Raw genomic sequence first — 25,615 nt, 5'->3', positions numbered from 1 at the left:
ATTATGCATAACTTTACGGCTTAATAAAATATAAATGGATGAGTTAATGAATAAATAAATAATTAATTTTTTTATTTTTTATTATTGATTAATAAAAAAAAATCAATTAGCTATGGAGACCAAAACCGTCTTTTGTACTAAGCTGTAAACATGTTTATTTCTGCTGTAAAGGCATTTTAACATGGGGATCGACCTGCTTTTGGAAGCAGCCTCAAGTGGCCATTTGAGGAACTGTAGTTTTTGGCACCTCTGCACTGGCTTAATTTTTCAGCCCTGGATGTTTACCGCTTGGAAATAACAGATCGTAGAATGGCGTAATTGACCGATCAGAATCGGGTATTCAACAAAGCCGCGTAATAATAGTTGAGTAATTATGTTTTACGATGGGAAAATGCTCTGGTTAGGTTTAGGCACAAAAAACACTTGGTTGCCAGAAAAAACAGCTGCAAATGTCTTGACATATTGCTAAAAATACCCGGTTTTGTGCCATGCAATTAACTTTCTAACCAACCCACCTCCTCCTAACATGTAAGTGACCTCATATAGATGTGATCAACTTCGTCACTTCCCCTATCATATGTATTGTAGAAATGTTGATATGCAACATATTAAACATGTTGAAATGTCGAGATTCAACGTATTCATGGTTTGCAGAAACATACAATGCCAGCATTTTATTCTGGCGACTGGACTGCAGAAATGACGTACAGTTACATTTACACCATCTAGTGGCCGTAGTAATTATGACTCGAAGATGGAGTGATGCAGTTCAGGTGACATCATTTCAGGGTTACTTCCTTATTAGGAGGATGCGGATTGGTGAGATGGCTAGATAGTTAGATTATCCAACCATGAATCAGGACATTTTTTAAAATGTAACAACTAGTCGTGGTGTTTACTGACGACGGTTGCGTAACTTAAGAAATACTTACCACGTTTCAAGAGATCATTTTAACCAAAACCAAAATCTTTTCTTAACCCTAACCAAGTGGTTTTTGTGCCTATACCTATCCAGACCTTAAGCACAGCATTGTTACACCATAAAACATCATTATTGTTTAACAGTGATTTGTAATGGTTTTGGAAAACGACATATCACGGTCCTATTGTCCTTTTGTCCTGTCGTCTGGTCCCCATCTGTCCTGAGGAGGGCACTGAAAACACTCATATATGTTGTCATTGGAAATAGACCTATTCTGTCATTTCGGTATGAGGACCTCTTGGTTTAAATGTGTGCTGATTATAAATTATAGATTCTATCCATATTATTTATTTGTATCAGCCTATTTTGCACAGTTTTTGTAAATCTGCACATTTTTCTTACCCTTCAGGTTATTTTTTATCTTATGTTTTTTTATTTTAAAAACAAAAGATAAATTTGTCTATTTATCTTGTGTTTTTTCTTTGTTTTTTTCGTTTAATTTATCTATTTATCTTATGTTTTTTGTTCTTTTAATAATATTAAAGCCTGAGTCATCCTAAAACTTGAATATAAACAGCTAACGTCACACAGCAGAGAGAGCTTCTATCAAACAGACCAACAAAGAAATGATTAACATTGCTACTACACTACTACTTGTGTAGTACTACTACTTGAACTACATGCTTTGATTTAATCTTTTTTTAGTTTGTTTGTTTGTTTGTTTTTTGGTAACAGCAACTTCAGAAATACATATATTACAACCTGTACTTTAGCTGGACCAACCATAATCTTTGGAGCCATTTCTTAGACTTGAGTGGAGGTGCTACTGATCCCATAAATAGCCAGTAATTGAGTTAAGCTATGCTTAATGAACTAACTTGAATTAACTTTAAACTACATGCAGAGACATACAAAAAGAATCCATGAGTTTGTCTTGGTTAAGTATGAAAAATAGTGAAATCTCCAAAAAACTGAGCTGGCATTTAAATCACATCTACAAAGTCACAAACATCAGGTGAACTGACCGAGGATGGACACATTTGCCTCACACGTGTCCTTTCCAGCATCGTTGGACACTTCGCAGGAGTATTTTCCTGCGGCCTCTTTGTCGTCAGTGCAGAGACACTCCAGGATGCAGGAGCTTTCAGTTGTGGTGATGTTGTATTTGTAAGAAGCAAAGATCTGCTGGCCGTCTTTGTACCAGCTCACTGTGATCTGAGGCGTCCCAGTGTATGTACACTCCATCATTAAAGGTTTGCCCTTCTCAACTGAAATGTCTTTCAGCTTCTTAGAGAAGGCTGCTGGCTCTAAATGACACAATCAGACACAATATTTAGTTTGCATTAGAGTGAGGAAAGGGAAAATACAGTCAGAGATTAACTGTAGGTTGGCACATTTTAGCAAAAGAAGACTTATTAAAATCAATGTTGTCTGATATTTCAAACTGTGATTTTCACTCTTATACAATGGCCACTAGACAGTGATCAGCCCTGATCCAGAACCATCATACTACATATCACAGTCCTACAGAGCCATCTCAGGCACCATTTTTGATTCTACATGATGACTTCTAAGAGGACATATTCTGCACATTTCCAGCTCTATATTTATATTCTGGGGCTCTACTGGAATATATTTGCATGATTTCCAGTTAAAAACTCCTTATTTATCTTCTACTGGCCTTTTATGCAGCCCCTCAGTTCAAACTCTGTCTGAAACAGGCTGTTTTAGCTCCTGTCTCTTGTGTTTTGAATTGACTTTCTGTAACAAATTTTATGAACACTTGAGTGACTGAAGTGGGTTCCTTGTAAGGAATACCTGGATCAGGTTGAGTCAGTCATGTCATTGTCAACCTTGGAACACATTTTTATTTGCCTTAGCTCAGAAGCTGATTGGGAAGCTGCATTAGCACTGAGCTTTTCTGAAAGCCAATCAGATTGCAATTCTTTGCTACCGTGGTGACCAGTGGCCAATGGTGGAACGTAACTAAGCACATTGCCCACTCAAGAAGTTAAATTTTGAAGTACTTTTTAACCTACTACATTTATTTGACAATGTAAAACTGTACATGCAAAACATATGATCAAAAAATACGATGCATTTTCAAAAATTTAACTACCCAACATTAAATAAAGTGGTTAAATTAGCTCAACCTCCACAAGCTACATTATCATTATCTACATACTTTTTCCACTGCTGACATTTACTTACCCTTCATCAGGCAGGAACATATCAACAGCTAGCTACAGTTTATAGAAATTTCACTTAACTTATGTGATAATAAAAGGCAAATATACTTTGATGTCAGACTGACCTTTGACCGTCAGGTTAACTGGGCAGCTTTCCTTTCCTGCATCATTAATGATCTGGCAAGTGTACTCTCCAGCGTGGCTTCTGTCCACATTGAAAAGCTCCAGAATCACTTTGTTATCCTTCAGGGAGAAATCACAGCCCTGTCCAGACTGGATCTCCTTGGTTCCTCTGAACCATTTCAGTTTGAGGGGAGCACTGCCTTTCACCATGGCTGAGAAAGTCACATTAGAGTTTGGCATTGCTTCCACTGGCTGTGGTGGCACCACGAAAGATGGAGGCTCTAGATACAAACAGACAGTAACAGAAATTAACATGGTGGAATCTGAATGTATTATATTAATATATTATATTAATTTCCTTGCAGAGGGTTAGATCAGAGGATTGATACTACTTCCCAAGCAGCTCATGGCTGGTCATAATGTGAGCACATTGAGATAATTGACCCATGAAAAAGTCAAAAAAAAAAACACCTAGAGGGGGTGATCGCAATAAGAAGCTTTTGCAACGGGAAACCTATTGGATCTACTCTCTCAACACCTTGTCCCCCCAAGGCTTAAATGAGGATTTTGATATTAAACCCTTCTTATAGGTTATCCAATCATTAGAGCCCAGACTATACATTTGTTTCACATATGGTCCTAGTCCAGGCAGGTGTATAAACATTTTTCTCCTGTCTTATTTCTTCTAGGATCTATATGCATACATGGCTTCTGATATTCCTGTTAGTCTATTTCTATTCATTCTATATTGGATACACTATATATGTTATCTAATGATTCTTGTTGCCCCCTAGTGTCTTGTTAACCTCTTGCACCCAACCCATTACTACCATTTACATGAAATGAGTGTTTGATATTTCTATTCATTGTATATTTTTGTGACTTATTTGTTGAAAATATGTGTACAATTTGCATCGAGACCATTGTATTTATTATGATTGATGATTGTAGAGTCACTGGTCATGTTACTATATACTGTATATGCCTCATTTCATTCCTGTGGGTATCACAAATAAAGAAAAGGGAGCTCTGATTCAGTGTGTGGGTACTACTTGTATCTAAGATTAATGCTACATGTAGTTTCAAAAATTTTGAACCATTTCTTTAAATTTTTTCGTGGTTACAAGTCCATTCTTGCTGCCAGTGTCACCAAAAACCTCACAGAGGTTCCAAAACACATCTACCCGTGGATCTAAAGGGAATTTTTCTTAAATATCTGATTTGTTTCTTTATTACAACAAAGATGAAAAGTAAGCAGTTAGATAGACGCCAGAGATGATGAAGAGTGCGTCATTTCATGTACAGTGTGGGTCATTTGATGTACATCACTCACATATTTTCTGGAAATGTCAGAAAAGTCATATGTAAAGTGTTATAACCAATACTAGGTAATACTGTTATAAGGAGTTGTATTGTAGTATATCTCTAACTTCCTCAAAGAAAGTGTGACAGGAAGCGACAGACACTAGGTTAAAATACTGTTAACGGCAAGTAAAAACAGCTTTCACAAGAAATTGGGGGAAGGTGGCACCCCCCCAAAAAGGCCAGTGCTGGTCATTGTTGAAGAAGTCTTAAAGGAAAAACAGACACGTGCTGAGACTACAAGACACACAACTGGAAGAAAAATGGGAAAATGGGCATTATACAAGATTTAGGAATGATTACTTATATGATGTTTTGTTATATTTTTGTTATTATCATTGTGTAATGTTGTAAATCATCAAATAGCACAAAAGCGCCAATTTTGGCCAGGACTTAATAGTTAAATGAACAAGTAATGTAATCTCTTTCTGTCTGGATTTACTGACCTTTTACAACCAATGAGGCTGTGGTTTCACTGGATCCTGCCTTGTTGACAGCCTTACATTTATACACTCCAGAGTCAGATAGTTTCAGCTTTGGCACCTTCAGTGTGCAGCTGTTGTCACTGAATGAAATCTCATAATTTGGCCCGCTCTGTATCTCCTCCCCATCATGGTACCATGAGATAGTAAAAGGTTGGGAGCCGGACACTTTGCATTCCATCTCTCCAGCTTGTCCAACAACTGTGTTACAATCCTTTAACTTCCTTAAGAATGTTGGAGGTATGATTTTATCTGTTAGGGAAGGAAAGATGAGGTGCATCAGGAAAAATACAAATATAATGGCACTGTCATCAGTGGGGCTGGGTATCAAACCGCAATGCTTTTTTGGCACTGACAGAAAGGTGTCACACCAAGTAACAAAAATTGCCAAATAACAAAAAGCTGACATCAACTTTCTGGTTATGTTAACTTATTCTTTGATTAGAAAGTTTGTTATTTAAATTCTTGTATGGTTACCTGTATTTTAACAATTGAGAGGGTCAGCTTCTTTTGTTAAATTAAGAAAAGGGTTTGTAGAAGAATATTTATATTTCTCAAAGTCAGGAATGAAAGAAAAAGTTTAGGTTACTGTTTTGGTATTCATACCAAATGTCAGGCATTATCTTGGCAATATTAGAAAATTTTGAAACTATACCCAGCCCTAGACATCAAACTACAAGTAGGAAGAAGACACCAACCTAAAACAGTGAGATTAATTTTACTCAGGTCCTTCCCGACCTCGTTCATAACCTCAAATGTGTACTCTCCAGAGTCCTTTTTCTCAGCAGAGAGCACATTCAGGCTGGAAATCATCTGAGAAAATGAGATTTGGTATTTCCTCCCAGAGGCCAGTTCAACACCATCCTTGAACCACCTAGGTTTCAACTCTGGGGTTCCACACACTTTGACCTCTAGAGCAGCAATATCGCCTGCTGTCACGCTCAGAGCATCAGGCTTATCCACTATCTTTGCAGGTTCTGGAATCAGAAACAGAGAGGAAGCAGAAAAAAATGTTTTTAGTGAAACCTGCAAGGGAAAAACTGCAAGAGAAAGAGAGAATTATATGTTTACAAACCTAGAACAGTCAAGTTAGCGAAACACTCCACACTCCCAGCATCGTTTCTGAGTTGGCAGGTGTATTTGCCTGCCGTGGTTGCATCAGCCTTAAAGACTTTAAGTGCGACCTGGTTGTTCTCAAAGGTGATTTTCCTGTTGTCACCGTCCCTGAGAATGTGATCCTTGTCTTGAACCCAGGACACAGTAATGGGTTCAGAGCCTTTAACAGTGGCCACAAGGGTCACCTCCTCTCCCAGTATCACTGTCATGTTTGACAGTTTCTCCACAAACGACGGCGGCTCTGAAGAGAGGAAAAAAACGTCAGCAAGGTGACAAAGTAATTTGAAAATCTAATACTTATGATTTTCATTTGAGACTATCGCAAATTCTACTGACCTCTGAGTTTAACTGATGTCTGGCAGGTGTCACTTCCTACACTGTTTGATACTTTGCACTCGTATTCGCCGGCATCTGAGGGCTCTATCCCAATGACATGCAGCGTAGCCGAGCTGCCCTCGCTCACCATCTTATACTTCCTGCTCTCCATCAGAGGCTTCCTGTCTTTGAACCAGGTGATCTGGAACGGAGCTGTACCACTCATCTCACAGTACAGACTCACGTCCTTACCCTTCAGCCCTTCAACAGGCTGAGGTACTTTGACAAAAGATGGGGCGTCTACAAAAAGATCAGGAAACTGTTTAAGAGGCATACTCGAGAAAAAAGAGTCCATGGGGAAAATCTTAAAGCTGAAACCTGTAACTTTTCACACGATGTCACCCTCTACGCTTGAGGTCCACGGTTAAGATGGTGGATTTACTGTGGAAGATTATTGTAACTACTGCTAAAATGACAGTTATTGTGGCAGGTTTATGGAACTAAAGCTGATGTAATTCTGTTCATCTTGTCTTCTGTTTTTAGGAGAAGCCTTAGTGTAAGCCTTTAGCTTGTTACCTTTTCTGGACAATCATTTGTTTACTTTAATTTCATGTATAGCTGAGTATATGTGGGTAAAAGTGTGTGAATGTCTTTGCTTGCATATCAAATCATAAAATGTTTTAGATTTTTTTTCATGTGCAAACAAATAATTAAAAAGAATAAAAAGTTTATTGGTGTAATTTCTGTGAAAGTGTGTTGGGACTACAGTTCAGATGGTGGACTTGTGATGGGAGGTACAACTAACATGGTAGAGTTGTTGAGAAATTTGTTGAAAATAAAGTAAAAATACTTGAGTTGTTCTGGAAGAGGACTTGTGGAATTTTGTTAGAACTACAACTAAGATGGTGAAGAAAATGAGAAAATATGTTGGAACTAGAGATAAGACAGAGCAGATGTAACATGTTGACATGTTGACATACTGTTCAAAATTATTGTGGATGATTGTTGGAACTAATACCAAGATTATAGCAGGTTTAGGGAAGTACAGTTAAGATACAGAAGCTGTGGAAGTTTGTTGGAACTACAGATAAGATGAAAATGAAAATTGTTGCAGAATTTGAACTATAACTAGGATATTGGAATAAATGTGGAAATTTCTTGGAACTACAGTTAAGATGGCGGAATTCTTGTGAAAGGATAGCAAAAATAAATTCCAGATGGCGGACTTGTGAACGTTTAGCTGAGATGGCAAAGTTGTTGTGACGGATGATAGAACTACAGCTTCAGACTTGTGACATTTGTTTGAACTACAGCTAAGATGGCAGACCTGTGGAATCTTGTTGGGACTACAACAAATATAGTGGATTAGATCTGGAGGGCTGAAACAACAGCTCAGATGCTTAAGATGTTGTGGAAGATTGTGTATTGCGTGAATTTGCAAAAGATGAAAAGGTTCCAGTATGTAAAGCGTGACACTGTATGTGCTATATGTAGCTACCAGTGTGCTGTTCTGTTAATAACAGCTTTATTTGCATTCCCAAAAAGACAGGTGCAACCCGACAAGCTGATTCTCGATAGCAGAGAAAGAAAAGAATCTTGAGCAATCGTAGAGGAGCTTTCAATGATATTTCACCATACCAGATGTGGATGTTACGGATAACAGCTTTAAGTTATACAGTTTCTGTGTCACTTAAGAAACTTTCAACAACAACAACACACTGAACAGCCAGTGCACCAGAAAGTCAGATCATGAACAATAAATGAACAAGAAGTCAGTGAGAGGCTGACCTTTAACAGTAAGTGTGGTGCTGCAGCTGACACTGCCAGCATCATTCTGAGCTTCACAGGTGTAAACTCCATCATCCTCAAAGCTGGCAGAGAGCAGTTCTAGGACTGCGACTGAGTCAACAAATGATGTCCTGTAGTTGCCCCCGTCTGTGACCTTGGTGTCCTGTTTGTACCAGGTCACTTTCAGAGGGGCTGTCCCACTGACTTTGCACTCCAGGCGGAGTGGCTCACCCTGCTTCACAAACTTAGTACCAGGGAGTTTCAGGACAAATTCAGGTGGTTCTGTAAAACCAAAATACAGACATGTTAGTTGGTGGAAGCATGCAGAAGCACTTAGGCTTGGAGGTTAAGACGGGAATGAGGTGAGCAGATGAGATAAGCTGATGAGATGAGCTGACAATGATGGGTTAATAGAAGAGACAGGATCGCTGAGTAGAATGCAAGTGCAACACAAAGGCAACAAAACATTCATAATGAACAGCTGAAGAAGTGAAAAAACTTCAAATAATGATGATTAAAGTGCTGTGAAGCTGGGAAAACTTGTCAGAGAATCACAAGTTTTGGCCAGCGAGGTAGATGTGAGATGAATACAGTCACTCAAGAGGTGATTTAAAAGATGTATATCCAACCTTTGACTGTCAAGTCTGCACTACAGTGTACAGAGCCAGCATCGTTGCTGAGTTGGCAAGAGTAAACTCCACTCTGGGTGACACCCACTGAATAGAGCTCTAAGAAGCAAGATAGCCCTTCCAGCCCCATGAAACAGGTGGGCCCAGTCATGAGTTCTGTATCGTCCTTGAACCATTTGACGGTGAAAGGAGGAGTTCCCTTAAATGTGCATTTGAAGCGTACAGTGGTGTTGGGTAGAGCCGCCTGGGACTCAGGTAGAGTCACAAAGCTGGGAGGTTCTGAAGACAACAAGATGGACCAGGTTAAAGAGATACTCACCTTTGATTTAGGATTAAATGACCAATCACATTGAAGAGCACTATCTGACCTTTGACCATAAGGGATCCACTGCACTCACAACTTCCTGCTGCGTTGGTCAGTTTGCAAAAGTAGGATCCTGCGTCAGATCTCTCTAGCTGTTCAATTTCAATGGACACAGAATTGTCCTGCTGGATGAGTTTGTGTTTTACACCGCTAGAGATTTTGGTTCCGTCTTTCTGCCATTCCACAGAGATGGGGAGGGAACCAGATATTTTGCAATAGATCTGAACAAAGGAGCCCAGGATCTCTTGCATGTCTACCAGGGGTTTGATGAAGCTTGGGGGAATTACTTGATCTGTTACCAAATGCATAATAACATAATTAGACTGTGTTAGCATTTCACTATGTACCAGACAAGTTTTATATTTTTAACACCAACCTAGTATGATCACTTTGACTTTGCATTTGCAGCTACTGATGTGGTTTGCCACCTCAAAGACATACTCTCCTTCGTCCTCTCTCTGAGCGGACTGAATCTTTAGGCTGCTGATGTTGTTCTCAAAGCTCAGCTTGTGCTGCCTGATGGAATGAAGCTCCCTGCCATCTTTCATCCATTTCACTTTGAGCTCAGGTGAACCTGTCACCTTACAGTCCAGACTGACTGGATCTCCGACTGTCACTTTTATCACCTCAGGTTTTTCTGTGATCTGTGGAGGCTCTAAAATACAGAATAAAGAATTAAGTCAGTAAGTCTCTAACGAAGACAGGACCATGGATATGGTGCTGACTCAATGCTAAAAGAACCAAAGATCTGATAATATACCTTGCACCGTGAGGGTGGCAAAGCACTTATCCTGCCCAGCCTCGTTTACCACCTGACAGGTGTATTTCCCACTGTGACTAGCCTCACAGGCAGGAATCCTGAGAATGGCCACATTGTTCTCAAATGTTCTCTCAATCTTTGGATCCTCCAAAATCCAGTTCTCATCTTTTTGCCATCGTACAGAGAGAGTGGGAGAACCCTCCACAACACACTGAAACTCTGCCATTTTACTCAAAACAGTGGCAGTGTTCTCAATCCTCTTGGTAAATGTTGGTGGTTCTATTAGAAAAACCCAATAAAATGTTAATGTAAGCAGTCAGTTATCACCTCAAAAGACATATGGAAATATGGATTTTGATCAGACCAACCTTTGAGGTTTAGTGTAGTCTTACAAGTACAGCTTCCCACCTCGTTAGCAACAGTACACTGGTATTCACCAACATCTACAGAGTCACATTTGTGCACCTCTAGACCCATAGTGCCATTCTTCTGAGAGAAGCCATGTTTAGCACTGGGTTTGATCTCCTTCGCGTCTTTGTGCCATGTTATCTCAAATGGTGCCGTCCCAGCGACCTGACAGTCAAAACAGGCACTGGAGCCCTTCACAACATCAGCTGCACCCAGCTCTCTAACAAATGATGGTGGTTCTGATATTGAGAGAAAAAAAAACAGACTTTCATTTTCTGTATATGTGAGGCAAGTTTGTTTATGGTCCAATAAGCAATCAAAGTTAGACCAGCTAGGGCATGGAAGATACAGTTTTTTATTTGGTGGGTCCCAAATTGAAATAATCTTTTCATTTAAAGAACTTAACATTAAAATGATCAACTGTAACAATGGAAATACAATTCTTTCAAGCAGAATGGCCAACAATCAAGAAGAGGTAACCTCCTCAGTGTTTGCTTCCAAGATTACATTTTTAAAACTTCTAGACAATAAGCCCCATGTCATCTCACATGACTAACCTTTGACCTTGAGCTCCATGCTGCAGCTCTCACTGCCAGCCTCATTGCGAGCCTCACAGTAGTAAAGCCCACTGTCTTTAGTGTCAGCTGCACAGACCTCCAGAGTGGCCACAGAGTTAACATAGGCCACCTTGTACCGATCACTGGGACTGATCTCAGAGCCTTCCTTGAACCAGTAGATGTCTATTTCAGGCGTGCCAGTCACCTGGCACTCAAACACTTTACTCTGGCCAGGACGGACCACAGACACACGGGCCGGGGTCTGTGTGAACTTTGGAGGCTCTAAGGAACAAATAAAACGATAGATGTAACCATCAGATAGATGGTAAAGGGAAAACTTCCTCTATAAAGTTGATTATGTGTATGCTTCTGCCCAAAAGTTGCAAAATTTTGTGAATCAGTTTGTTTCTATCAACTGTTGATGAATATTCTGGACAGGCGAAACAAGATGACATAATCAAGGGAGACTGTAATTATGGGAACATCATCACATTTAACTGCTGCTTCCCAACTTAATATGGCATACTGTTGCTGTTTCTTCATTCCAACTCTTTTTTTGTTTTTTAGCTTTTTGGTGAGGCATGAAATGTACACTGCCAAACATAATAGATTTGTGAAGCAAGAGAAGGGGGATTTCAGGATTGTTACATTATCCAAGAGAGTCCTGTGTTTCTATGTCCGCTAAGATTGAGGAGATAATTTGAAGAAATGGGAAAACATACTTTAGGAGCACGGCTCCTCTCACTTTGCCTTTCTAGTCCTGAAACTGTATTATCAATAATAAAAATCTGTTTCCATCAGTCTTTATTGCACCTTCACTTTGACTGACTTTTCCAGCACAGCAAAGCACAAAAGCTTTCCTGAACATTTCAAGTAGTTTTGGACTTGTCCTGGCTATGAAGATGCTCTCCAAAAAGAGAGGCACAAAGTGTTGTGTTTTAAGTAAGCAAGTTCAGAATAAAAACATTACCAAGTTTCAACTGAAAAGCAAAAGTGGAGAATCAATGTAAGATCAAAGGAAAGAAACATATTCATATTCTAAATTCAAAATGCCCATAAGATCACATGGACGGTTTCACATAAAGACTGATAACCTTTGACAAATAGTGTTGCCTGGCATGAAGTAGAGCCGACATCATTCTGAATTTCACAGACATAGTCTCCAGAATCTGAGGTTTTGGCAAAGAAGAGCTCCAGTGAGCTTGAGGTGTTGTCTTTGATCACAGAGCAGTCGGCACTAGATGAAATCTCTTTCTTGTTTTTAAACCATTTGATGGTCAGTGGTGGCGTGCCAGAGACTAGGACATTAAAAAGGACCTTTGAGCCAGGCAAAACATTCATGGATTCAGGCATTTCAAGAATGCATGGTGGTTCTGTAAGAAGAAAAAAAAACATAAATGGCTACACACAAAGCAAAGATCCTTTTACTTGTTTAATGATACATCTAACTACCGACAAAGTCTATAAAAAGTATTCAAACCTTTCACAAACAAGATCCCAGAGCACTGGGCATTTCCCGCTTTGTTTGTAGCAATGCAGGTATAGCTGCCACTGTCTTTACTAACAAGATCAGATATTTCCAGGAAAGCAACATTCTCAAAGAATGTGCATTTGTGTTTATTGTCAGTACGGATCTCTTTCTCATCTTTGTACCATTGTATGGTTATTGGCAGGGAGCCAGATACAAGACACTCCTGATGAGCAAATGATCCTTTTATACCTTCCGTCTGCTTCAGTTTTCTTGTAAAAGACGGTGGAATTATTTGATCTAACATTGATAAAAAAAGAAAAACAGGTGAGAAGCAGTGTTCAAGTGAACAAAACAAATTTTAAGTTCAAGGGCATGCATTAGGAACTGACCGAGAATGGTGAGTGTAGCCTCACAAGAGCTATTTCCGACATCGTTTGAAACCTCAAAAATGTATTCACCACCATCACTTTTCTCAGTTTTAATAATCTTGAGCACAGAGCTGGTGTCTGTGCTCTGTACTTTACATCTCTGGCCTGAGGTCAGCTCCTTTCCAGCCTTTAGCCATCGAGCTTTCAGCGGTTTAGTGCCTGAGAACCTGGCCTCCAGCGTGGCTGGATCCCCCTGTGTCACACTGATAGACTTGGCCTCCTCTGTCACTTTAGCTGGCTCTGAGACGTCAAACACAACAGTCAGTAAAGAATCTCAGTCTTGATACACTACAACACAGTGATGAACCAAGAACTGAAGTCAGTAACAGACTAAAGGTAGTGCACGTAGTACTTATCAACTTGTAAAGTCATAAAATGATCATGTGAAAAATTAATCCATCAATGAAAAATTCCCTGCAGGATGTAAATAAAGGAAGGCAAAGATAAAGTCCATTGTTTGTTCTTGTTAGCAGCCTGGACACATCACTACATGCAGGCTTTCTGACACTCATGGAAGTTAAATGGCAAGAACTGATAGTTGTGTTGGGGACTTGAAGTGCTAGAACTACTGCCCCATTTTTAAATTAACACTTTGCACAACAAGATAGCCAAGATAGCCAAAAACATTAGGTGGTACCACCATGATGAAGGCAAGATAAAAAAGTTTGGTGAATAAAACATGGTGTGCTGGAGAGGAGTTGTGCGACGTGTTTTAATTTTGACAGATTTACATTGAAGCTTGCTGTGTGTATGTTCTCAAAGTAGGAATTGGAGGAAAACTTCCTGCTAGTAAACTTACTGATGTTTGACTTAGTGAGTTGATAAAAATTGCCTGAATGCACCATTACAAAGATTCAAATTAGGGTAAAGACAGAGTTTGGTTTCAAATGCAAGTTCTGGAGTATCCCAACCAACCTTTGACTGTCAACACAGCAGAGCACGTCTGGCTCCCAGCTTGATTCTGTGCCTGGCAAGAGTATTTGCCACCGTGTTTGTTCTGCAAGTTGGCAATATGCAGCAGAGCAGTCTTGTTCTCATATGTTAGCTGAATGTTCTCAGTCTCTTTGAGCTCGTGGTTATCTTTCAGCCAACACACAGTCATGGGCTCTGAACCCTTCAGAGTGCACCGCAGAGAAACCTCACTGCCTACCAAGGAGCTGAGTTTCTCCAGCTTTTGCACAAATGATGGGGGTTCTACAAGGAAAAATTTTACAGGAATGTTATTGAAATCTCTTGCAAATATCAGGCTAACAAAGCCAGACTTCAGTCTTTGCTACAGGATTTAAGTCTGAAGGCCATCCACTGAGAATCAACTAAGTCTGACACGTTTTGTACAAATCAGAGAACTATGGCATGTTTGGATGGTGATGTGAATAATTTAAACTAGTGTGTTGTATACTCTAAAATGACACCTGACTCAGTAGCTGAGTGATGTAAAAATTTAATAACTTTAGGAGAAATCTAACATTTCTTGAGGTGACTCTCTGTTTTTTCCATTTGAAGTAAAGATTAATGGTGTCAGAGATTAAAATGTACTGCTGTCTACCTTTTATAAATGCACAACACTCTGATTCCTGTTTAAGGGATTTTTTAGGATATTTTTCTAATACAAGTCTATGGTCTAAGCATTGATGGTGCTGTATGCTGTACATTTACTTTTAATTTTGGGCTATATACAATAAATAAAGCTAACTTAACTTCATGTTGCAACCTCTGTGAATGCAAATAGAAATAACTTCCATCTTCAGCAAATGACTGACCAGAATGAGCAAAGAGGGAACTATGTGCTTGCTTTGCAAGGCTATTCAAATATGCTGTAAGTATGGTACAGATTTAAAATATAGGTTTATGTTGTTTAAAAGATAAATTAACACTTTTAATTCATACTTTCCACCAACCTTTTAGTGTTACTTGACAATCACAGGAAGCCCTCCCCACTTCATTCTCAACAGTACACTGATACATGCCGACATCTCCTGCTTCGACCGCCAGCACCTGCAGGGATACTAGCTCGTCTTTCACAGTGATTCTGTGTCTCTTATCATTCCTAATCAGCTTTGTGTTTTTATAAAACGACACAGTGAAAGGGGCAGAACCAGAGACCTGGCCCTCCAGCATCATCTCAGAACCTTTCACCACGTCTTTGGGCTCCAAGCTACGCACAAACACTGGTGGCTCTAGAAGAAGACAATGAAGGCGTCAGCACATTACACTGGACTCATTTGAAATAAATAACAAAATGTCTTCAGTGTCACTATAAAAGTCTTAATTCACCAAAATTGAAAGTAAGATAAATCACTGAAAACTGAAAACAAGAAAAAGCAGGTACAGTTCCAGCACAAGGAAAGGCATCTGTGAACCGTAACTAAACCAACCTTTGACTGTAACTGTACTGCTGCAGCGGTCACTACCAGCCTCGCTGGACGCCAGACAGACATAATTTCCACTATCCTCTACAGAACAGTTGACTATTTCCAAAGATGCCACTAAGTCAGTCAAGGCCATTGTGTATTTTGGACTGGAACTGATTTCCATCTCATCCTTGAACCACTTAAAACTGATGACGGGGCTGCCTGTCACTTTGCACTCCAGCCTGACGGAGTTGCTGCTGGTGACGAGTTTGGTTGCCTCAAGCTTTCTCACAAACATGGGAGGTTCTGAGAGAAGAGGTTAACAATCATTAGCAGACAGAAGTCATTAGTATCAAAAGACATAAAGAATGTCAAGACATTTTCATGCAGCTGCAAACAGTACTGAAGACGGGCACCTTTCACAAAGAGGACTGTAATGCAATCCACCTTCCCAGCATCATTGGATACTTGGCATGTGTACTTAGCGGAGTCACTGGGTTTCACAGAGTGAAGCTCCAAAGAGCTTGAAGAGGCATCTTTCTTTATGAAACATGTGCCACCGGTTAAAATCTCTTTTTCCTCTCTGAACCACTTAACAGCCAATGGAGCTGTTCCAGTGAAGGCTGCTCTAAAGGAAACAGTGGTTCCAGGTATGACATCCTGATTGTCTGGTTTCACCGTGAACACTGGGGGCTCTGGAGGCAATTAATAAGACAAAATGTGCATTTCATGTTAGCATGAAATCAGTAGACACAACAAACAGAAGCACATCATAGGCCAAGCATTCATAACCTTTGACATAGAGTGTGCCACTGGTTTCTTTAAAGCCGGCTGAATTGGTGGCTCTGCATTTGTAAACTCCAGAGTCAGCCTTCTCCAGACAAATTATTCTCAGTGTAGCAGAGCTGTCTTTGAATTCAGGCTGGAATTTGGTCCCAGACGTGATTTCCTGGTCGTCTTTGAACCAAGCTATGGTCATGGGTTGGGACCCAGACACTTTACAATCCATGGAGACATCATTACCAATGTTACCATCAACTCTTTTCAGGGACTTTGTGAAAGTTGGAGGCATTATCCGATCTGGTTGTATGAAGAAAAAACATCTCATTTATTGATACAGTTTCACACTGTATTTAAAAATGTCAGTCACTCAGCTCATATCCAAAGGCAAATAAAACTCCACACTTCATTTACAGTTAAGTCTATTACAATGTTTAAGTTACAAGATGTTAGCCTAGTGTAAGTACCATGACCAAAGCGTGTGAAGACAGTGTATGTTTCCTTTTAGTTAGAAAAAAATCAGTAACGACAGATTTTCATATTTTCTGCTTGTCATATTTTCAACCTTTTCAAAACTGAAAAAACTCATTAAATGTTAAAGAAGCAGAGATCAGGAGCTAACCTAAGACAGTGACTGAGCATGTGCACTGGTCTTTTCCAACTTTATTTGACACTTCCATCTTGTAGTCTGAAGTGTCTCCTTTTTCTGCCGTAAGAATCTTCATGGTGGCAATATTTTCCTTCAGAGTCATCTTATATTTGCGGCCACTGATCATCTCTTTCCCATCTTTAAACCATTTCACTTTGAGGTCTGGACTTCCAGAAATTGTGCACTCCAATGTGGCTGAATCCCCTGCAGTCACACTAATAGACTCTGCAGGTTCTATGATTCTGGCAGGTTCTGGGATAAGATAACATCCAATAGTTATTAAGATATATGAATTCCAACACAAACATCTATAGAACACTACATAAGAGTTAAAATGTATCTCTTCATCAAAGATTTCATCTGACCTTGCACAGTCAAGGTGGCTTCACATTTTTTTTGCCCAGCCTCATTCTCAGCTTGGCATGAATACTTGCCACCATGGCTGATGGTGACTGCTGTTATAGACAAGCTAGCAATGTTGTTCTCAAACACCATCTTGATATTTGGATCATCATCTCTCAGTATTTCAGAGTCTTTCATCCATTTAATAGTGATGGGGGCTGAGCCCTTAATGGTTCCCTGTAGTTTCACTGTATTTCCCAACACTGCTGTAGCACTCTCAACCCTCTTTGAGAAGGTTGGCGGTTCTACAAAACACATTATGAATTAAAAACGGACTTTGAATCACATGATTAAACCTCAGTCAATAACACTCTTTTACTAACCTTTAAGTTTAGCAAGCGCCTTAGTGGTGACTTTCCCCACATCATTGGAAATGACACACTGATAATCTCCAACATCGGCACTTTCAAAGGTCTGGATCTCCAGCCTTGACAAGGATTCTTGGGAGATTATTTTATATTTCTGATCACTGGTGATAACTTTCTTATTTTTTAACCAGCTGATTTCAAAAGGAGCGGTTCCTGTGATGTTACACTCCAGCTGAGCTGCTGTTCCCTTCACCACCTCTACATTCTGCAGTTCTTTTCTAATGGATGGTGGATCTGTTTGTCAAAAGGGCAAGTAAAGCGTATGCAATTAATACCAGAAGTTTTCTGAAATGAACGTTGAGTGTAAGGTAGTGTAGAGAGCAAGATTTCTTTGACAAACCTTTAACAGCTATAAGGGTGTTGCAGCTCTCGCTGCCTGCATTATTTGACACCTCACAGGTGTAACTCCCACTGTCTGTGACCAGAAGATTTACTATCTCCAAAGTGGCAACTCCAGTCTTGAAAGAGATTTTATACTTTTCTCCATTGCTAAGCTCTCTCTCATTCCAGAACCAGTGGATGCGAAGTTCAGGCGTTCCTTTAACAGTGCACTGTAAGCGTGCAGCTATTCCTTGTTTCCATGTAATCTTTGGTTCCATTTTCTTGACAAAGGTAGGGGGCTCTGAAAGGAGTGTTTAATTCAACACCAAGAATTTCAAATGCACACAGAGAAAAAAACAACACAATAACCAAGACAGTAGAGTGCAAAAGAAAAGGCAAGACAGCGGTGCATAGTGTTAGCATCAGCATGCAGTTGACTGAAAACAGTCTTCAGCAATAATCCACCAGCTCATTTCAAGAGAAGTTTTCATCAATGCTAACGGAAAGATCGTCTGTAAGATCTTACCTTGAACCGTTACCACAGTCTCACAGGATGAGCTCCCAGCCTCATTTGTGGCTGTGCAAACATATTTCCCAGAGTCCTTCTGTTTGGACTTGGGTATGTCAAGAACAGCCATCTTGTCCTCAAAGGACAGTTTACACTCCATGCTCTGGTGGACTTTTTTGCCATCCCTTGTCCAGGTGACAGTCACACCAGTATCCTCGTCCACCTGGCACTCCAGCCTCAGCGGGTTATTGACAGCAGCTGATGCTGACTCAATGGTCTTAACAAAGTTGGGCTTGTTGATAACCTTGAGCTCTGTGGTAAAGGTAGCAGTGCCGACTCTGTTGGAGGCCTTGCATAGGTACACTCCCTGGTCAGTTAGCTCAAGACTTTTAATGTGAAGGGAATACTTGTTCTTTTCACATTTCATGACATAGTTCCCTGTGGAAGAGATGGCTATGTTGTTCTTGTGCCAGACAACTTCCATGGGTGAGGATCCAGTAAGTGAGCACTGGAACACAGCTTGTTTTCCCATGTATAAAGTCATTGGGTCTGGTTTTGATACAAATACCGGTGGGTACATTTCTATGGAGAGCAGGTAGGACATACAAAAAAGTTTTTAAGATTTTAAAAAGTGGAAAAATACACCACAATCAAAAGTAAACGAACCTGTGCAATCTCAACTTGGTGAACGATTTGGATTTAAACATGACAAAATTTGATCCTCAACATCATTACATCTTGCCAAAGGTGACAACAGATCCATTTTATAAAAACGTCATCACTTCCACACTGCACCATAATGATACGGGATGAGACACAAAGCAAATATGTATATAATTCTCTCTCTCTCTCAAACACACACATAAGTAAAGCGATAATTTAAAAAGGTCCCAGTTGGGTCTTACCGGTAACAACAAGTGAGGCAGAGCAGCTGTCAGTGCCGTGCTGGTTTGAAGCCTTGCAGGTATATTCACCGCTGTCAGCTTTGACCGGGTTCAGGAGTTCCAGAGAGGAACTGGTGGGGCGGCTTAGGATCCGGTACTTCTCACTCTGTCTGATCTCAATATCAGACTTGTACCATTTGAAGGTCACACTTGGAGCATCTTCGATCTCACATTCAAACTTGGCTTGGCTACCAATGTTTATATCCAGAGGGGTGATTTTCTGCCTAAAGACAGGTGGCACTGAGGCACACGTAGAGAAATGAAAAGGTAAATGTTAGCAATTGTGTCTGTGAAACTATGTTATGTAATCTATGTAAAAAAAAAAAAGACAGGAATAGGAATGGTGGAATGTACAGCAATGGTAGAAGGCAATTCAGGAGTGACTGAGGAGGGAAAAAAATAGCCAGAACACAAGCCCCAAAGCTGCCCGAAAGAAGATGCTATCATTGAATGTGATTGTCATGGGGCAAGGGTTCAGGCTAAAAGGAGAAACAAAGAGTTTGTGAAAGATGAGGCAATGTCAAGTTGAAGCCCCGAAAGCATGCAGAGATACATTGGAGATGTGGAGAGAATGGACCTGGAGGAATGTGACAGACCATGGGTTTAAAACAAAGGGACCTGTTGCCACTGGCATGCTTAAATGAGCATGGAAAGACCATGAAAGTTGCTTGAAGGCCAGAATCATGACAACCATTATAGCAAGATGCTTATCAGTTAAAGAGCCTTGAGCAAAACTTGCATGGCTGTGACAGTTCTGGTCTTTTGGCAATTACTGACCAAACAATGATGTGGAACAAGGAAGACACAGTGAGTTAGTACCATCCATTGCCCTGGTAGAGGTGCTCATGCTGAGCTATGAAATGAACCAAGAGACCAAAGTGAAAAATGAATAATTCTATGTGAGGAGAAAGGTCTTGTATGGACCTGTTTGTGTGAATTATTAGTCATTCTCAGAGAAAATGGATGAATGAAGGAATGATACATTGATTTTTCCTGTTATCAAACCTTTTGAGACCACAGTGAGTCTTGAAGATGTTGTAGTCCTGCCGGCTTCATTCTCAGCCTCACAAACATATTCTCCTTCATTCCTCTCCTTGACAACTTTGTTGATAACCAATGTGTATGTGTCGTGGTCTTTGGAACACTTGATCTCTTTGCCAGATTTTACCAATTGCCCATTGAAAAACCAGTTTACCTTTGTGACGTACTTAATGGTGGTACTAAAGGTAACTTTACTATCTTCTTCGATGGATAAGTCTTGGAGGGAGGTGACTATTACAGGGTATTCTCTCTGGTCTGGCCTGGATACTGTGATCTCCCCTTTAAAGATCTCCTCCCTGTGCTCCTTCTGGATGCTGACATCCACAGCCTGCTCAGAGGGGACCGTGGTAGGAGGCAGGGCAGTGGTGAAAGTAGCTGCTCCTACATCTTTTTCCTGGCTTTTCACCATTATTGACCTCACCTCCTGCCTTGACACCTGCACTGACTGCTCAAAAGATGTGTGAACCTCGGTGGAAATTTTGGTCTGGGATGAGATGGACTGTTCCATCTTTGCTGCCTTGGATTCCTGCACCACAACCTGTTGCTCACCTGCAGCCCATTCAACTGCCCTTTTAGACTCTGTTTTGAGTGCAGCAGCCTGAGATTTAACAGCAGTGAAATCCACTGCACTCTCTTCTACCTTCACTGTCTCGACCATGGATGATAGCATTTGCTTAGAGTGGGCCGAGGTGACCTGCACCCTCTGAGGTTTGTCTAACTGCATAGTGCCCGGCTGTTCTGAAGCAAGAACATGGGATTCCTGGTACACTATAGAGTGGAAAGCTGCCTGGAGTTCAGTCCTAAGGTCAGCTGTCTGAGGGTATTCACCCTCAAAAGCCAGCGTAATCTCTATGGGTGCACCTGTTGTTGTGATCAGGTATGTAAACATGGCACGCTTAGGCTCTCTCTGAACCTTGACTTCCTGTACCTCTACAGGCTGTAACCTTCCTACAACATCAGCCAGTAACACTGGCTGGTCACTGGCTACGGCAGACTGAAGAGCATCTCTGAGCTGATGCCGTATATTTACACTGGATGGTTTAGGGATCTGCATCACAAATGTCATCTCTTTGGGAAGAGCTGTGCTGTCTATTGATTCTGATGCCATAAGGGACAGTTTAGGCTGTTTGGTGACGACAACTTTTGTGGACTCAGACTTGGTGATCTCCTGAGAGAGTTCACCCATCAGCACTCGCTTCTCATCCATCAATATTGACTGCCTGACTGACTGGCCCTCCTGGATTTGAACAGCAAAGTCCTGTTCTGCTGCCTCTAGAAGGACACTACTCTCAGTGGAGATCTCCTTCTCCTCAATCTGGATTGGCTCGGTGGGAACCTTTGGCTCTACAGCCGTCTGGCAGGTGAACTTATCCACCGCTGTAAGACTCTCAGTGTGACCTTCCTCTAAGGCCTGATTATCTTCCACACTAGTAACATGCATCACGTTCCAGCGATCCTCCTTCTGCACCAGAGCTCTCTGCTGCTTGACGTCAGTGGTAACTGGTGTCTCTTTTGGCAGCTGCATGGGCTGAAAGGAGAGCTGGAGGATGTTTTGAGTTCTGGGTTCAGTTCGAAGCTGAGACTGAACTCCAGTCACGGACAAAGCCAGTTCTGAGTGATAATCTGCTGTGAGCTCCCTTCTCTCCTCAGATATGGCTGCATGACTCCTAGTCTTTTCCTGTTTCTGTGCCGCCACCTGCTGGTCAGGCTTCTGAATTACAAGAATACCTTCTTTGGATTGCGCTTCCACAGATTGGGTTGACTGGAGATGCAGCAGAGTAGGAGCCTCTGTTTGGGGCTGGATGGTCATGGTGCTAGCTTTGGCCTCAAACTCTGATGTGTTCTCACAAACTACCGTCCTCTGCTCATCCTGGCTAACAGTGTGCAGTAGAGTGGGACTCTTCCTGGTGCCTGCTTGCTCTGGTGCTGGTTTCTCACAGGTAAATCTGGTCTCAGATGGAAGGAGGTCCTGGTCTGTGATAACCTGCAGGTGCAACAACTGCTCTCCTTCTACTTGTGACTGAATGGACATGGCACTGTCCAAACTTGGCAGCTGATGAGTGGGCTCAGCCTGCAGTATTTGCTTCTCTTCAGTAGTTAGAACTGACTTCATCATTTTATCCTTACAGACATGGGCTGTCTCTTCAGTGGGTCTCTGCATGGAGAACTCAGTCTCCTTGGAAAGAGTCTGTTTAGACATGCTGACTGAGGCCAAGACAGGACAGTACTGTTGTTTACCAACAGAAGACTTCACAGCAGAATCTGCTGTTGCTAGTTCAGTGGTGTGGCCCTCTGCAAGCACCCGTTTCTCTGCAGACTGGGCTGAGTATAAAATCTTAACACCCTCCTTAACCTTGTAACTCTTCTCCTCATGTAGTTTGGGGATATCCTGAGATTGCTCTTTCAGGATGGACAGTGGTGACTCAACTTGATGTCCACTGACTAGGTGTTTAGGTTCTGAAGTGGGCTTGACAGAAGTAGCTTTTCGGTCAGCCAGAGGCTCTGTGCTAACATTAGAAAGTGGGGTCAGCTCCTCAGCTACAGCTGACATCAACTTTGACCTCTTTTCCCTAGCCGCCTGGAGCTCAATGACCTCAGGGCTCTGAATACGATCGCAGTGCTGCTCCGTGAGGTCCTGACTCTCTTCAACAGAGGACGTAAATGCTGCCATGTGAAGCTGTTTAGCAGGAACAGCTGAAATCTGAGGTGGGTGGGTCGGAACCACAGATACCCTCTCCTCTACCTCATGCGACTGAAGCACTGCTGCCTGGTGGGTCAGCTGCTCGCAATGAATCGTGGCAGCAGAGATATCTAATTCTCTAAGGGAGCCCACTTGCTCACTAGGAATTATCTGCCGGTCTTCAGTGCCGATGGTGTAAACCATCTGATCAGAACCAGCTCTGTCCTGGCCAGGGAGGCTGACCTGGTACAAGCGAGACTCTGTTGCCTGTTCTGTCATTGAAACCTTATAACCTTTCTTCTGAACCACTTTCAGCTGTTCCTGTTTGCGAGACACGGAAACTGATTCCCTAAACACAACAAGCTCAGCACTACAAGATGCCTCCCCAAACTGGTTGGAAGCCTTACATGTATACAAGCCACTATCTTCCTGTTTGACACTCTTAATATTGATGAAGCCAGATCCATCTGGGTTGGCTATAATGATACAGTTTCTACTGGGCTGAATCTGAAAAGCCCCCTTGAACCACTTCACATCAGGATTTGGATCACCACTAGCTTTGTAATTAAAAGAAACCTCTCCTCCTTCTGAGCACCTCACAGGTTGGATCTGAACAGTGAAAGTAGGAGGGTGACCTGTGACCTTAAACATTTTCTCAACCCATTTCTCTGCCTGGCTAACATCAGACTTTTTCACCTCCAGGTATGTGGTGCAAGTTGTCTGACCAAATCTGTTGGTGGCAGTGCAAGAGTACTCGCCCTCATACTCAGATGTGACATGGGTGATCACTAATGAGTACTCCTCCTTCTCCTCTATCAGCTTGTATATAGAGGAGTTCTTTATTACTTTTCCATTGTGAGACCATTGAACAGTTGGCTTTGGCAAGCCAGACACTTTGACGGTAAACTTGGCTGTCTCCCCAGTAGACACAGCTGCTGGGGAGAGCTGGGTGAGGAAAACTGGTTTTTCTTTTTTCTTCTCTAAAGTGGAAGAGTAACGTTTGGACTCTGGCTTGAGTTCAAGTGTTTTTGTTTTCTGTGGTAATTGGACACCAGTGTAGTAGGTTTCCTCTTGTTCCTCCACAGTGGTGATGGTACAACGCTCTGTCAGAAAACATATCCACAACAGAAAAGCTATGATTTTAACAATTAATCCGTAACAGAAAATATTATGGTTGTCCTTGTCTACAGAAGTTCTTATAAATCTAATAGTCATAGAATTTTTTTCAATCAATTATCTGACTAAATAAAGTAGTACTGTTCCTCTGTAGGTGAAAGCAGCAAAATCTCTTGGAAATTTGGTACTCATTAAAGTCAAAGGCATATTTGAATATTGGTTTAGATGTGACATTCATTTCACAGTTATTACGAATGACAACCTGCTCATTCCTAATTAATATTCAGAAAATACCCTAATTATTGTTGTTAATTAAGATATATATATATATATATATATATATATATATATATATATATATATATATATATATATATATATATGTACACACATCCATATATATATATATATATAAGAGATATAAGAACCTCTAATTTGCCAAAAATCAAGAGAATGACCCAAACACCAATCCAAAGAACATAACTAAAAACATTTTTTTCCCTAAAGGAATAGATGATTCTTTGACTTATTCTCACCTGAAGCAAGTAGTTTGTTTATCTGGTTATATATCGGAATATTTTTTATATCTTATATATTCAAAAATTGCAAAAAAGTTAGGCCTATTTCTTTTGCCAATATGGAGCTAAGGGAAAAGGTCAGCAGCCAGGAAATTTAATCAGACAGTGACAAATTGTGTCATAATAAATGTAGACAACATGAGTTGGTATCCAGCCTCAAAAATACGTTTGGTTCAGACTTAATTACATGTGTCCATAGAACCAAGTATCAAAAAACTGTCAATATTCAATCTCTCCATTGAATGGCTGGTCAGATTTATTGTCTTTTTTTCTTATTCTGAAAGAACAAAAGTGAAAGAATGTTGAACAAATAAATAATTGGCATATTTTGTATACAAAAACTTGTAGAAAAACTCTTTACATCATTAAATATTTTATTATATAAACTCTGAGACAAACAACCATGATGTCTGTACAAATAAAACACAAATTTCTATCTCAATGCCAGATGTTTTTAATTGATGTACTTTTTCCAGTTAACACTACTCATACACCCCTAAAATTACACATATTTACAAGACATCAAAACTTAATTTATTTAAAAAAAAGTTTCACAGTATTATCCTTTTTTAAATTATTTATCAATCATCTTACTCAACTATGAATTACAAGCTTGTTTTAAAATCCTTAAAATATCATTCACAAAAGGGGAAAACTCTTACACACACAAAAAACATCAAAAATAAAATACTGCGACAAAATTACAAAGTCACACAAACAACAATAAAGTGAATAATAATAAAATAATCCAGTAAGCAATATGACATTATATTCTTGGGAGTTTCGTGACTTTTTGGTAGGATGACTGCTTAAAATGTTCAGCTCAGAATTATTGGGATATATTGATTCCTTAAAGTTCAGTTCCAGCCATGATAATTATAGGTGTCACTGGAATTTTATTAATTTCTCAAGTTTTATTTTCTATATGGATTATTTTAAAAATGTATTTAAAAATGACAATGG

The 25,615-nt window shown here is 40.5% G+C and overlaps 1 protein-coding gene and 1 long non-coding RNA gene across 3 annotated transcripts in view; one reads left to right on the top strand and one right to left on the bottom strand.

Moving 5' to 3' along the window:
• The window catches only part of ttn.2 (titin, tandem duplicate 2), a 253,622-nt gene that overhangs the window by 168,647 nt on the left and 59,360 nt on the right, over positions 1-25,615 (bottom strand). Inside the window, exons 45-72 of the mRNA XM_044365366.1 lie at positions 20,243-24,061; positions 19,199-19,477; positions 18,312-18,875; positions 17,805-18,086; positions 17,420-17,698; positions 17,060-17,341; positions 16,668-16,946; positions 16,058-16,345; positions 15,682-15,960; positions 15,290-15,571; positions 14,813-15,091; positions 13,830-14,108; positions 12,876-13,154; positions 12,496-12,783; positions 12,110-12,388; positions 11,016-11,297; positions 10,419-10,697; positions 10,051-10,329; positions 9,667-9,945; positions 9,295-9,582; positions 8,927-9,205; positions 8,298-8,579; positions 6,531-6,809; positions 6,154-6,435; positions 5,777-6,055; positions 5,043-5,330; positions 3,237-3,515; positions 1,948-2,229 (exon numbers count right to left, since the gene is read on the bottom strand). Of these exons, the coding sequence (XP_044221301.1) occupies positions 1,948-2,229; positions 3,237-3,515; positions 5,043-5,330; positions 5,777-6,055; positions 6,154-6,435; positions 6,531-6,809; positions 8,298-8,579; positions 8,927-9,205; positions 9,295-9,582; positions 9,667-9,945; positions 10,051-10,329; positions 10,419-10,697; positions 11,016-11,297; positions 12,110-12,388; positions 12,496-12,783; positions 12,876-13,154; positions 13,830-14,108; positions 14,813-15,091; positions 15,290-15,571; positions 15,682-15,960; positions 16,058-16,345; positions 16,668-16,946; positions 17,060-17,341; positions 17,420-17,698; positions 17,805-18,086; positions 18,312-18,875; positions 19,199-19,477; positions 20,243-24,061 (11,694 nt within the window). The remainder of the gene's footprint in view (positions 1-1,947; positions 2,230-3,236; positions 3,516-5,042; positions 5,331-5,776; positions 6,056-6,153; positions 6,436-6,530; positions 6,810-8,297; positions 8,580-8,926; positions 9,206-9,294; positions 9,583-9,666; positions 9,946-10,050; positions 10,330-10,418; positions 10,698-11,015; positions 11,298-12,109; positions 12,389-12,495; positions 12,784-12,875; positions 13,155-13,829; positions 14,109-14,812; positions 15,092-15,289; positions 15,572-15,681; positions 15,961-16,057; positions 16,346-16,667; positions 16,947-17,059; positions 17,342-17,419; positions 17,699-17,804; positions 18,087-18,311; positions 18,876-19,198; positions 19,478-20,242; positions 24,062-25,615) is intronic.
• LOC122991939 lies at positions 102-24,765 on the top strand. Of its 2 annotated transcripts, none has more exons than XR_006405949.1 (3): positions 102-1,056; positions 13,453-13,456; positions 24,755-24,765. It is a non-coding gene; the product is annotated as an uncharacterized LOC122991939 (long non-coding RNA). The 2 variants fall into 2 exon arrangements; XR_006405948.1 differs by lacking the exons at positions 13,453-13,456; positions 24,755-24,765 and adding exons at positions 2,071-2,075; positions 11,858-11,869.

This window comes from Thunnus albacares, chromosome 11 (assembly GCF_914725855.1).
Source record: "Thunnus albacares chromosome 11, fThuAlb1.1, whole genome shotgun sequence".
NCBI classification, from domain to species: Eukaryota; Metazoa; Chordata; class Actinopteri; order Scombriformes; family Scombridae; genus Thunnus; species Thunnus albacares.
Note: the sequence above shows the minus strand (reverse complement) of the source record. Positions and strands in the feature narration are given on the sequence as shown.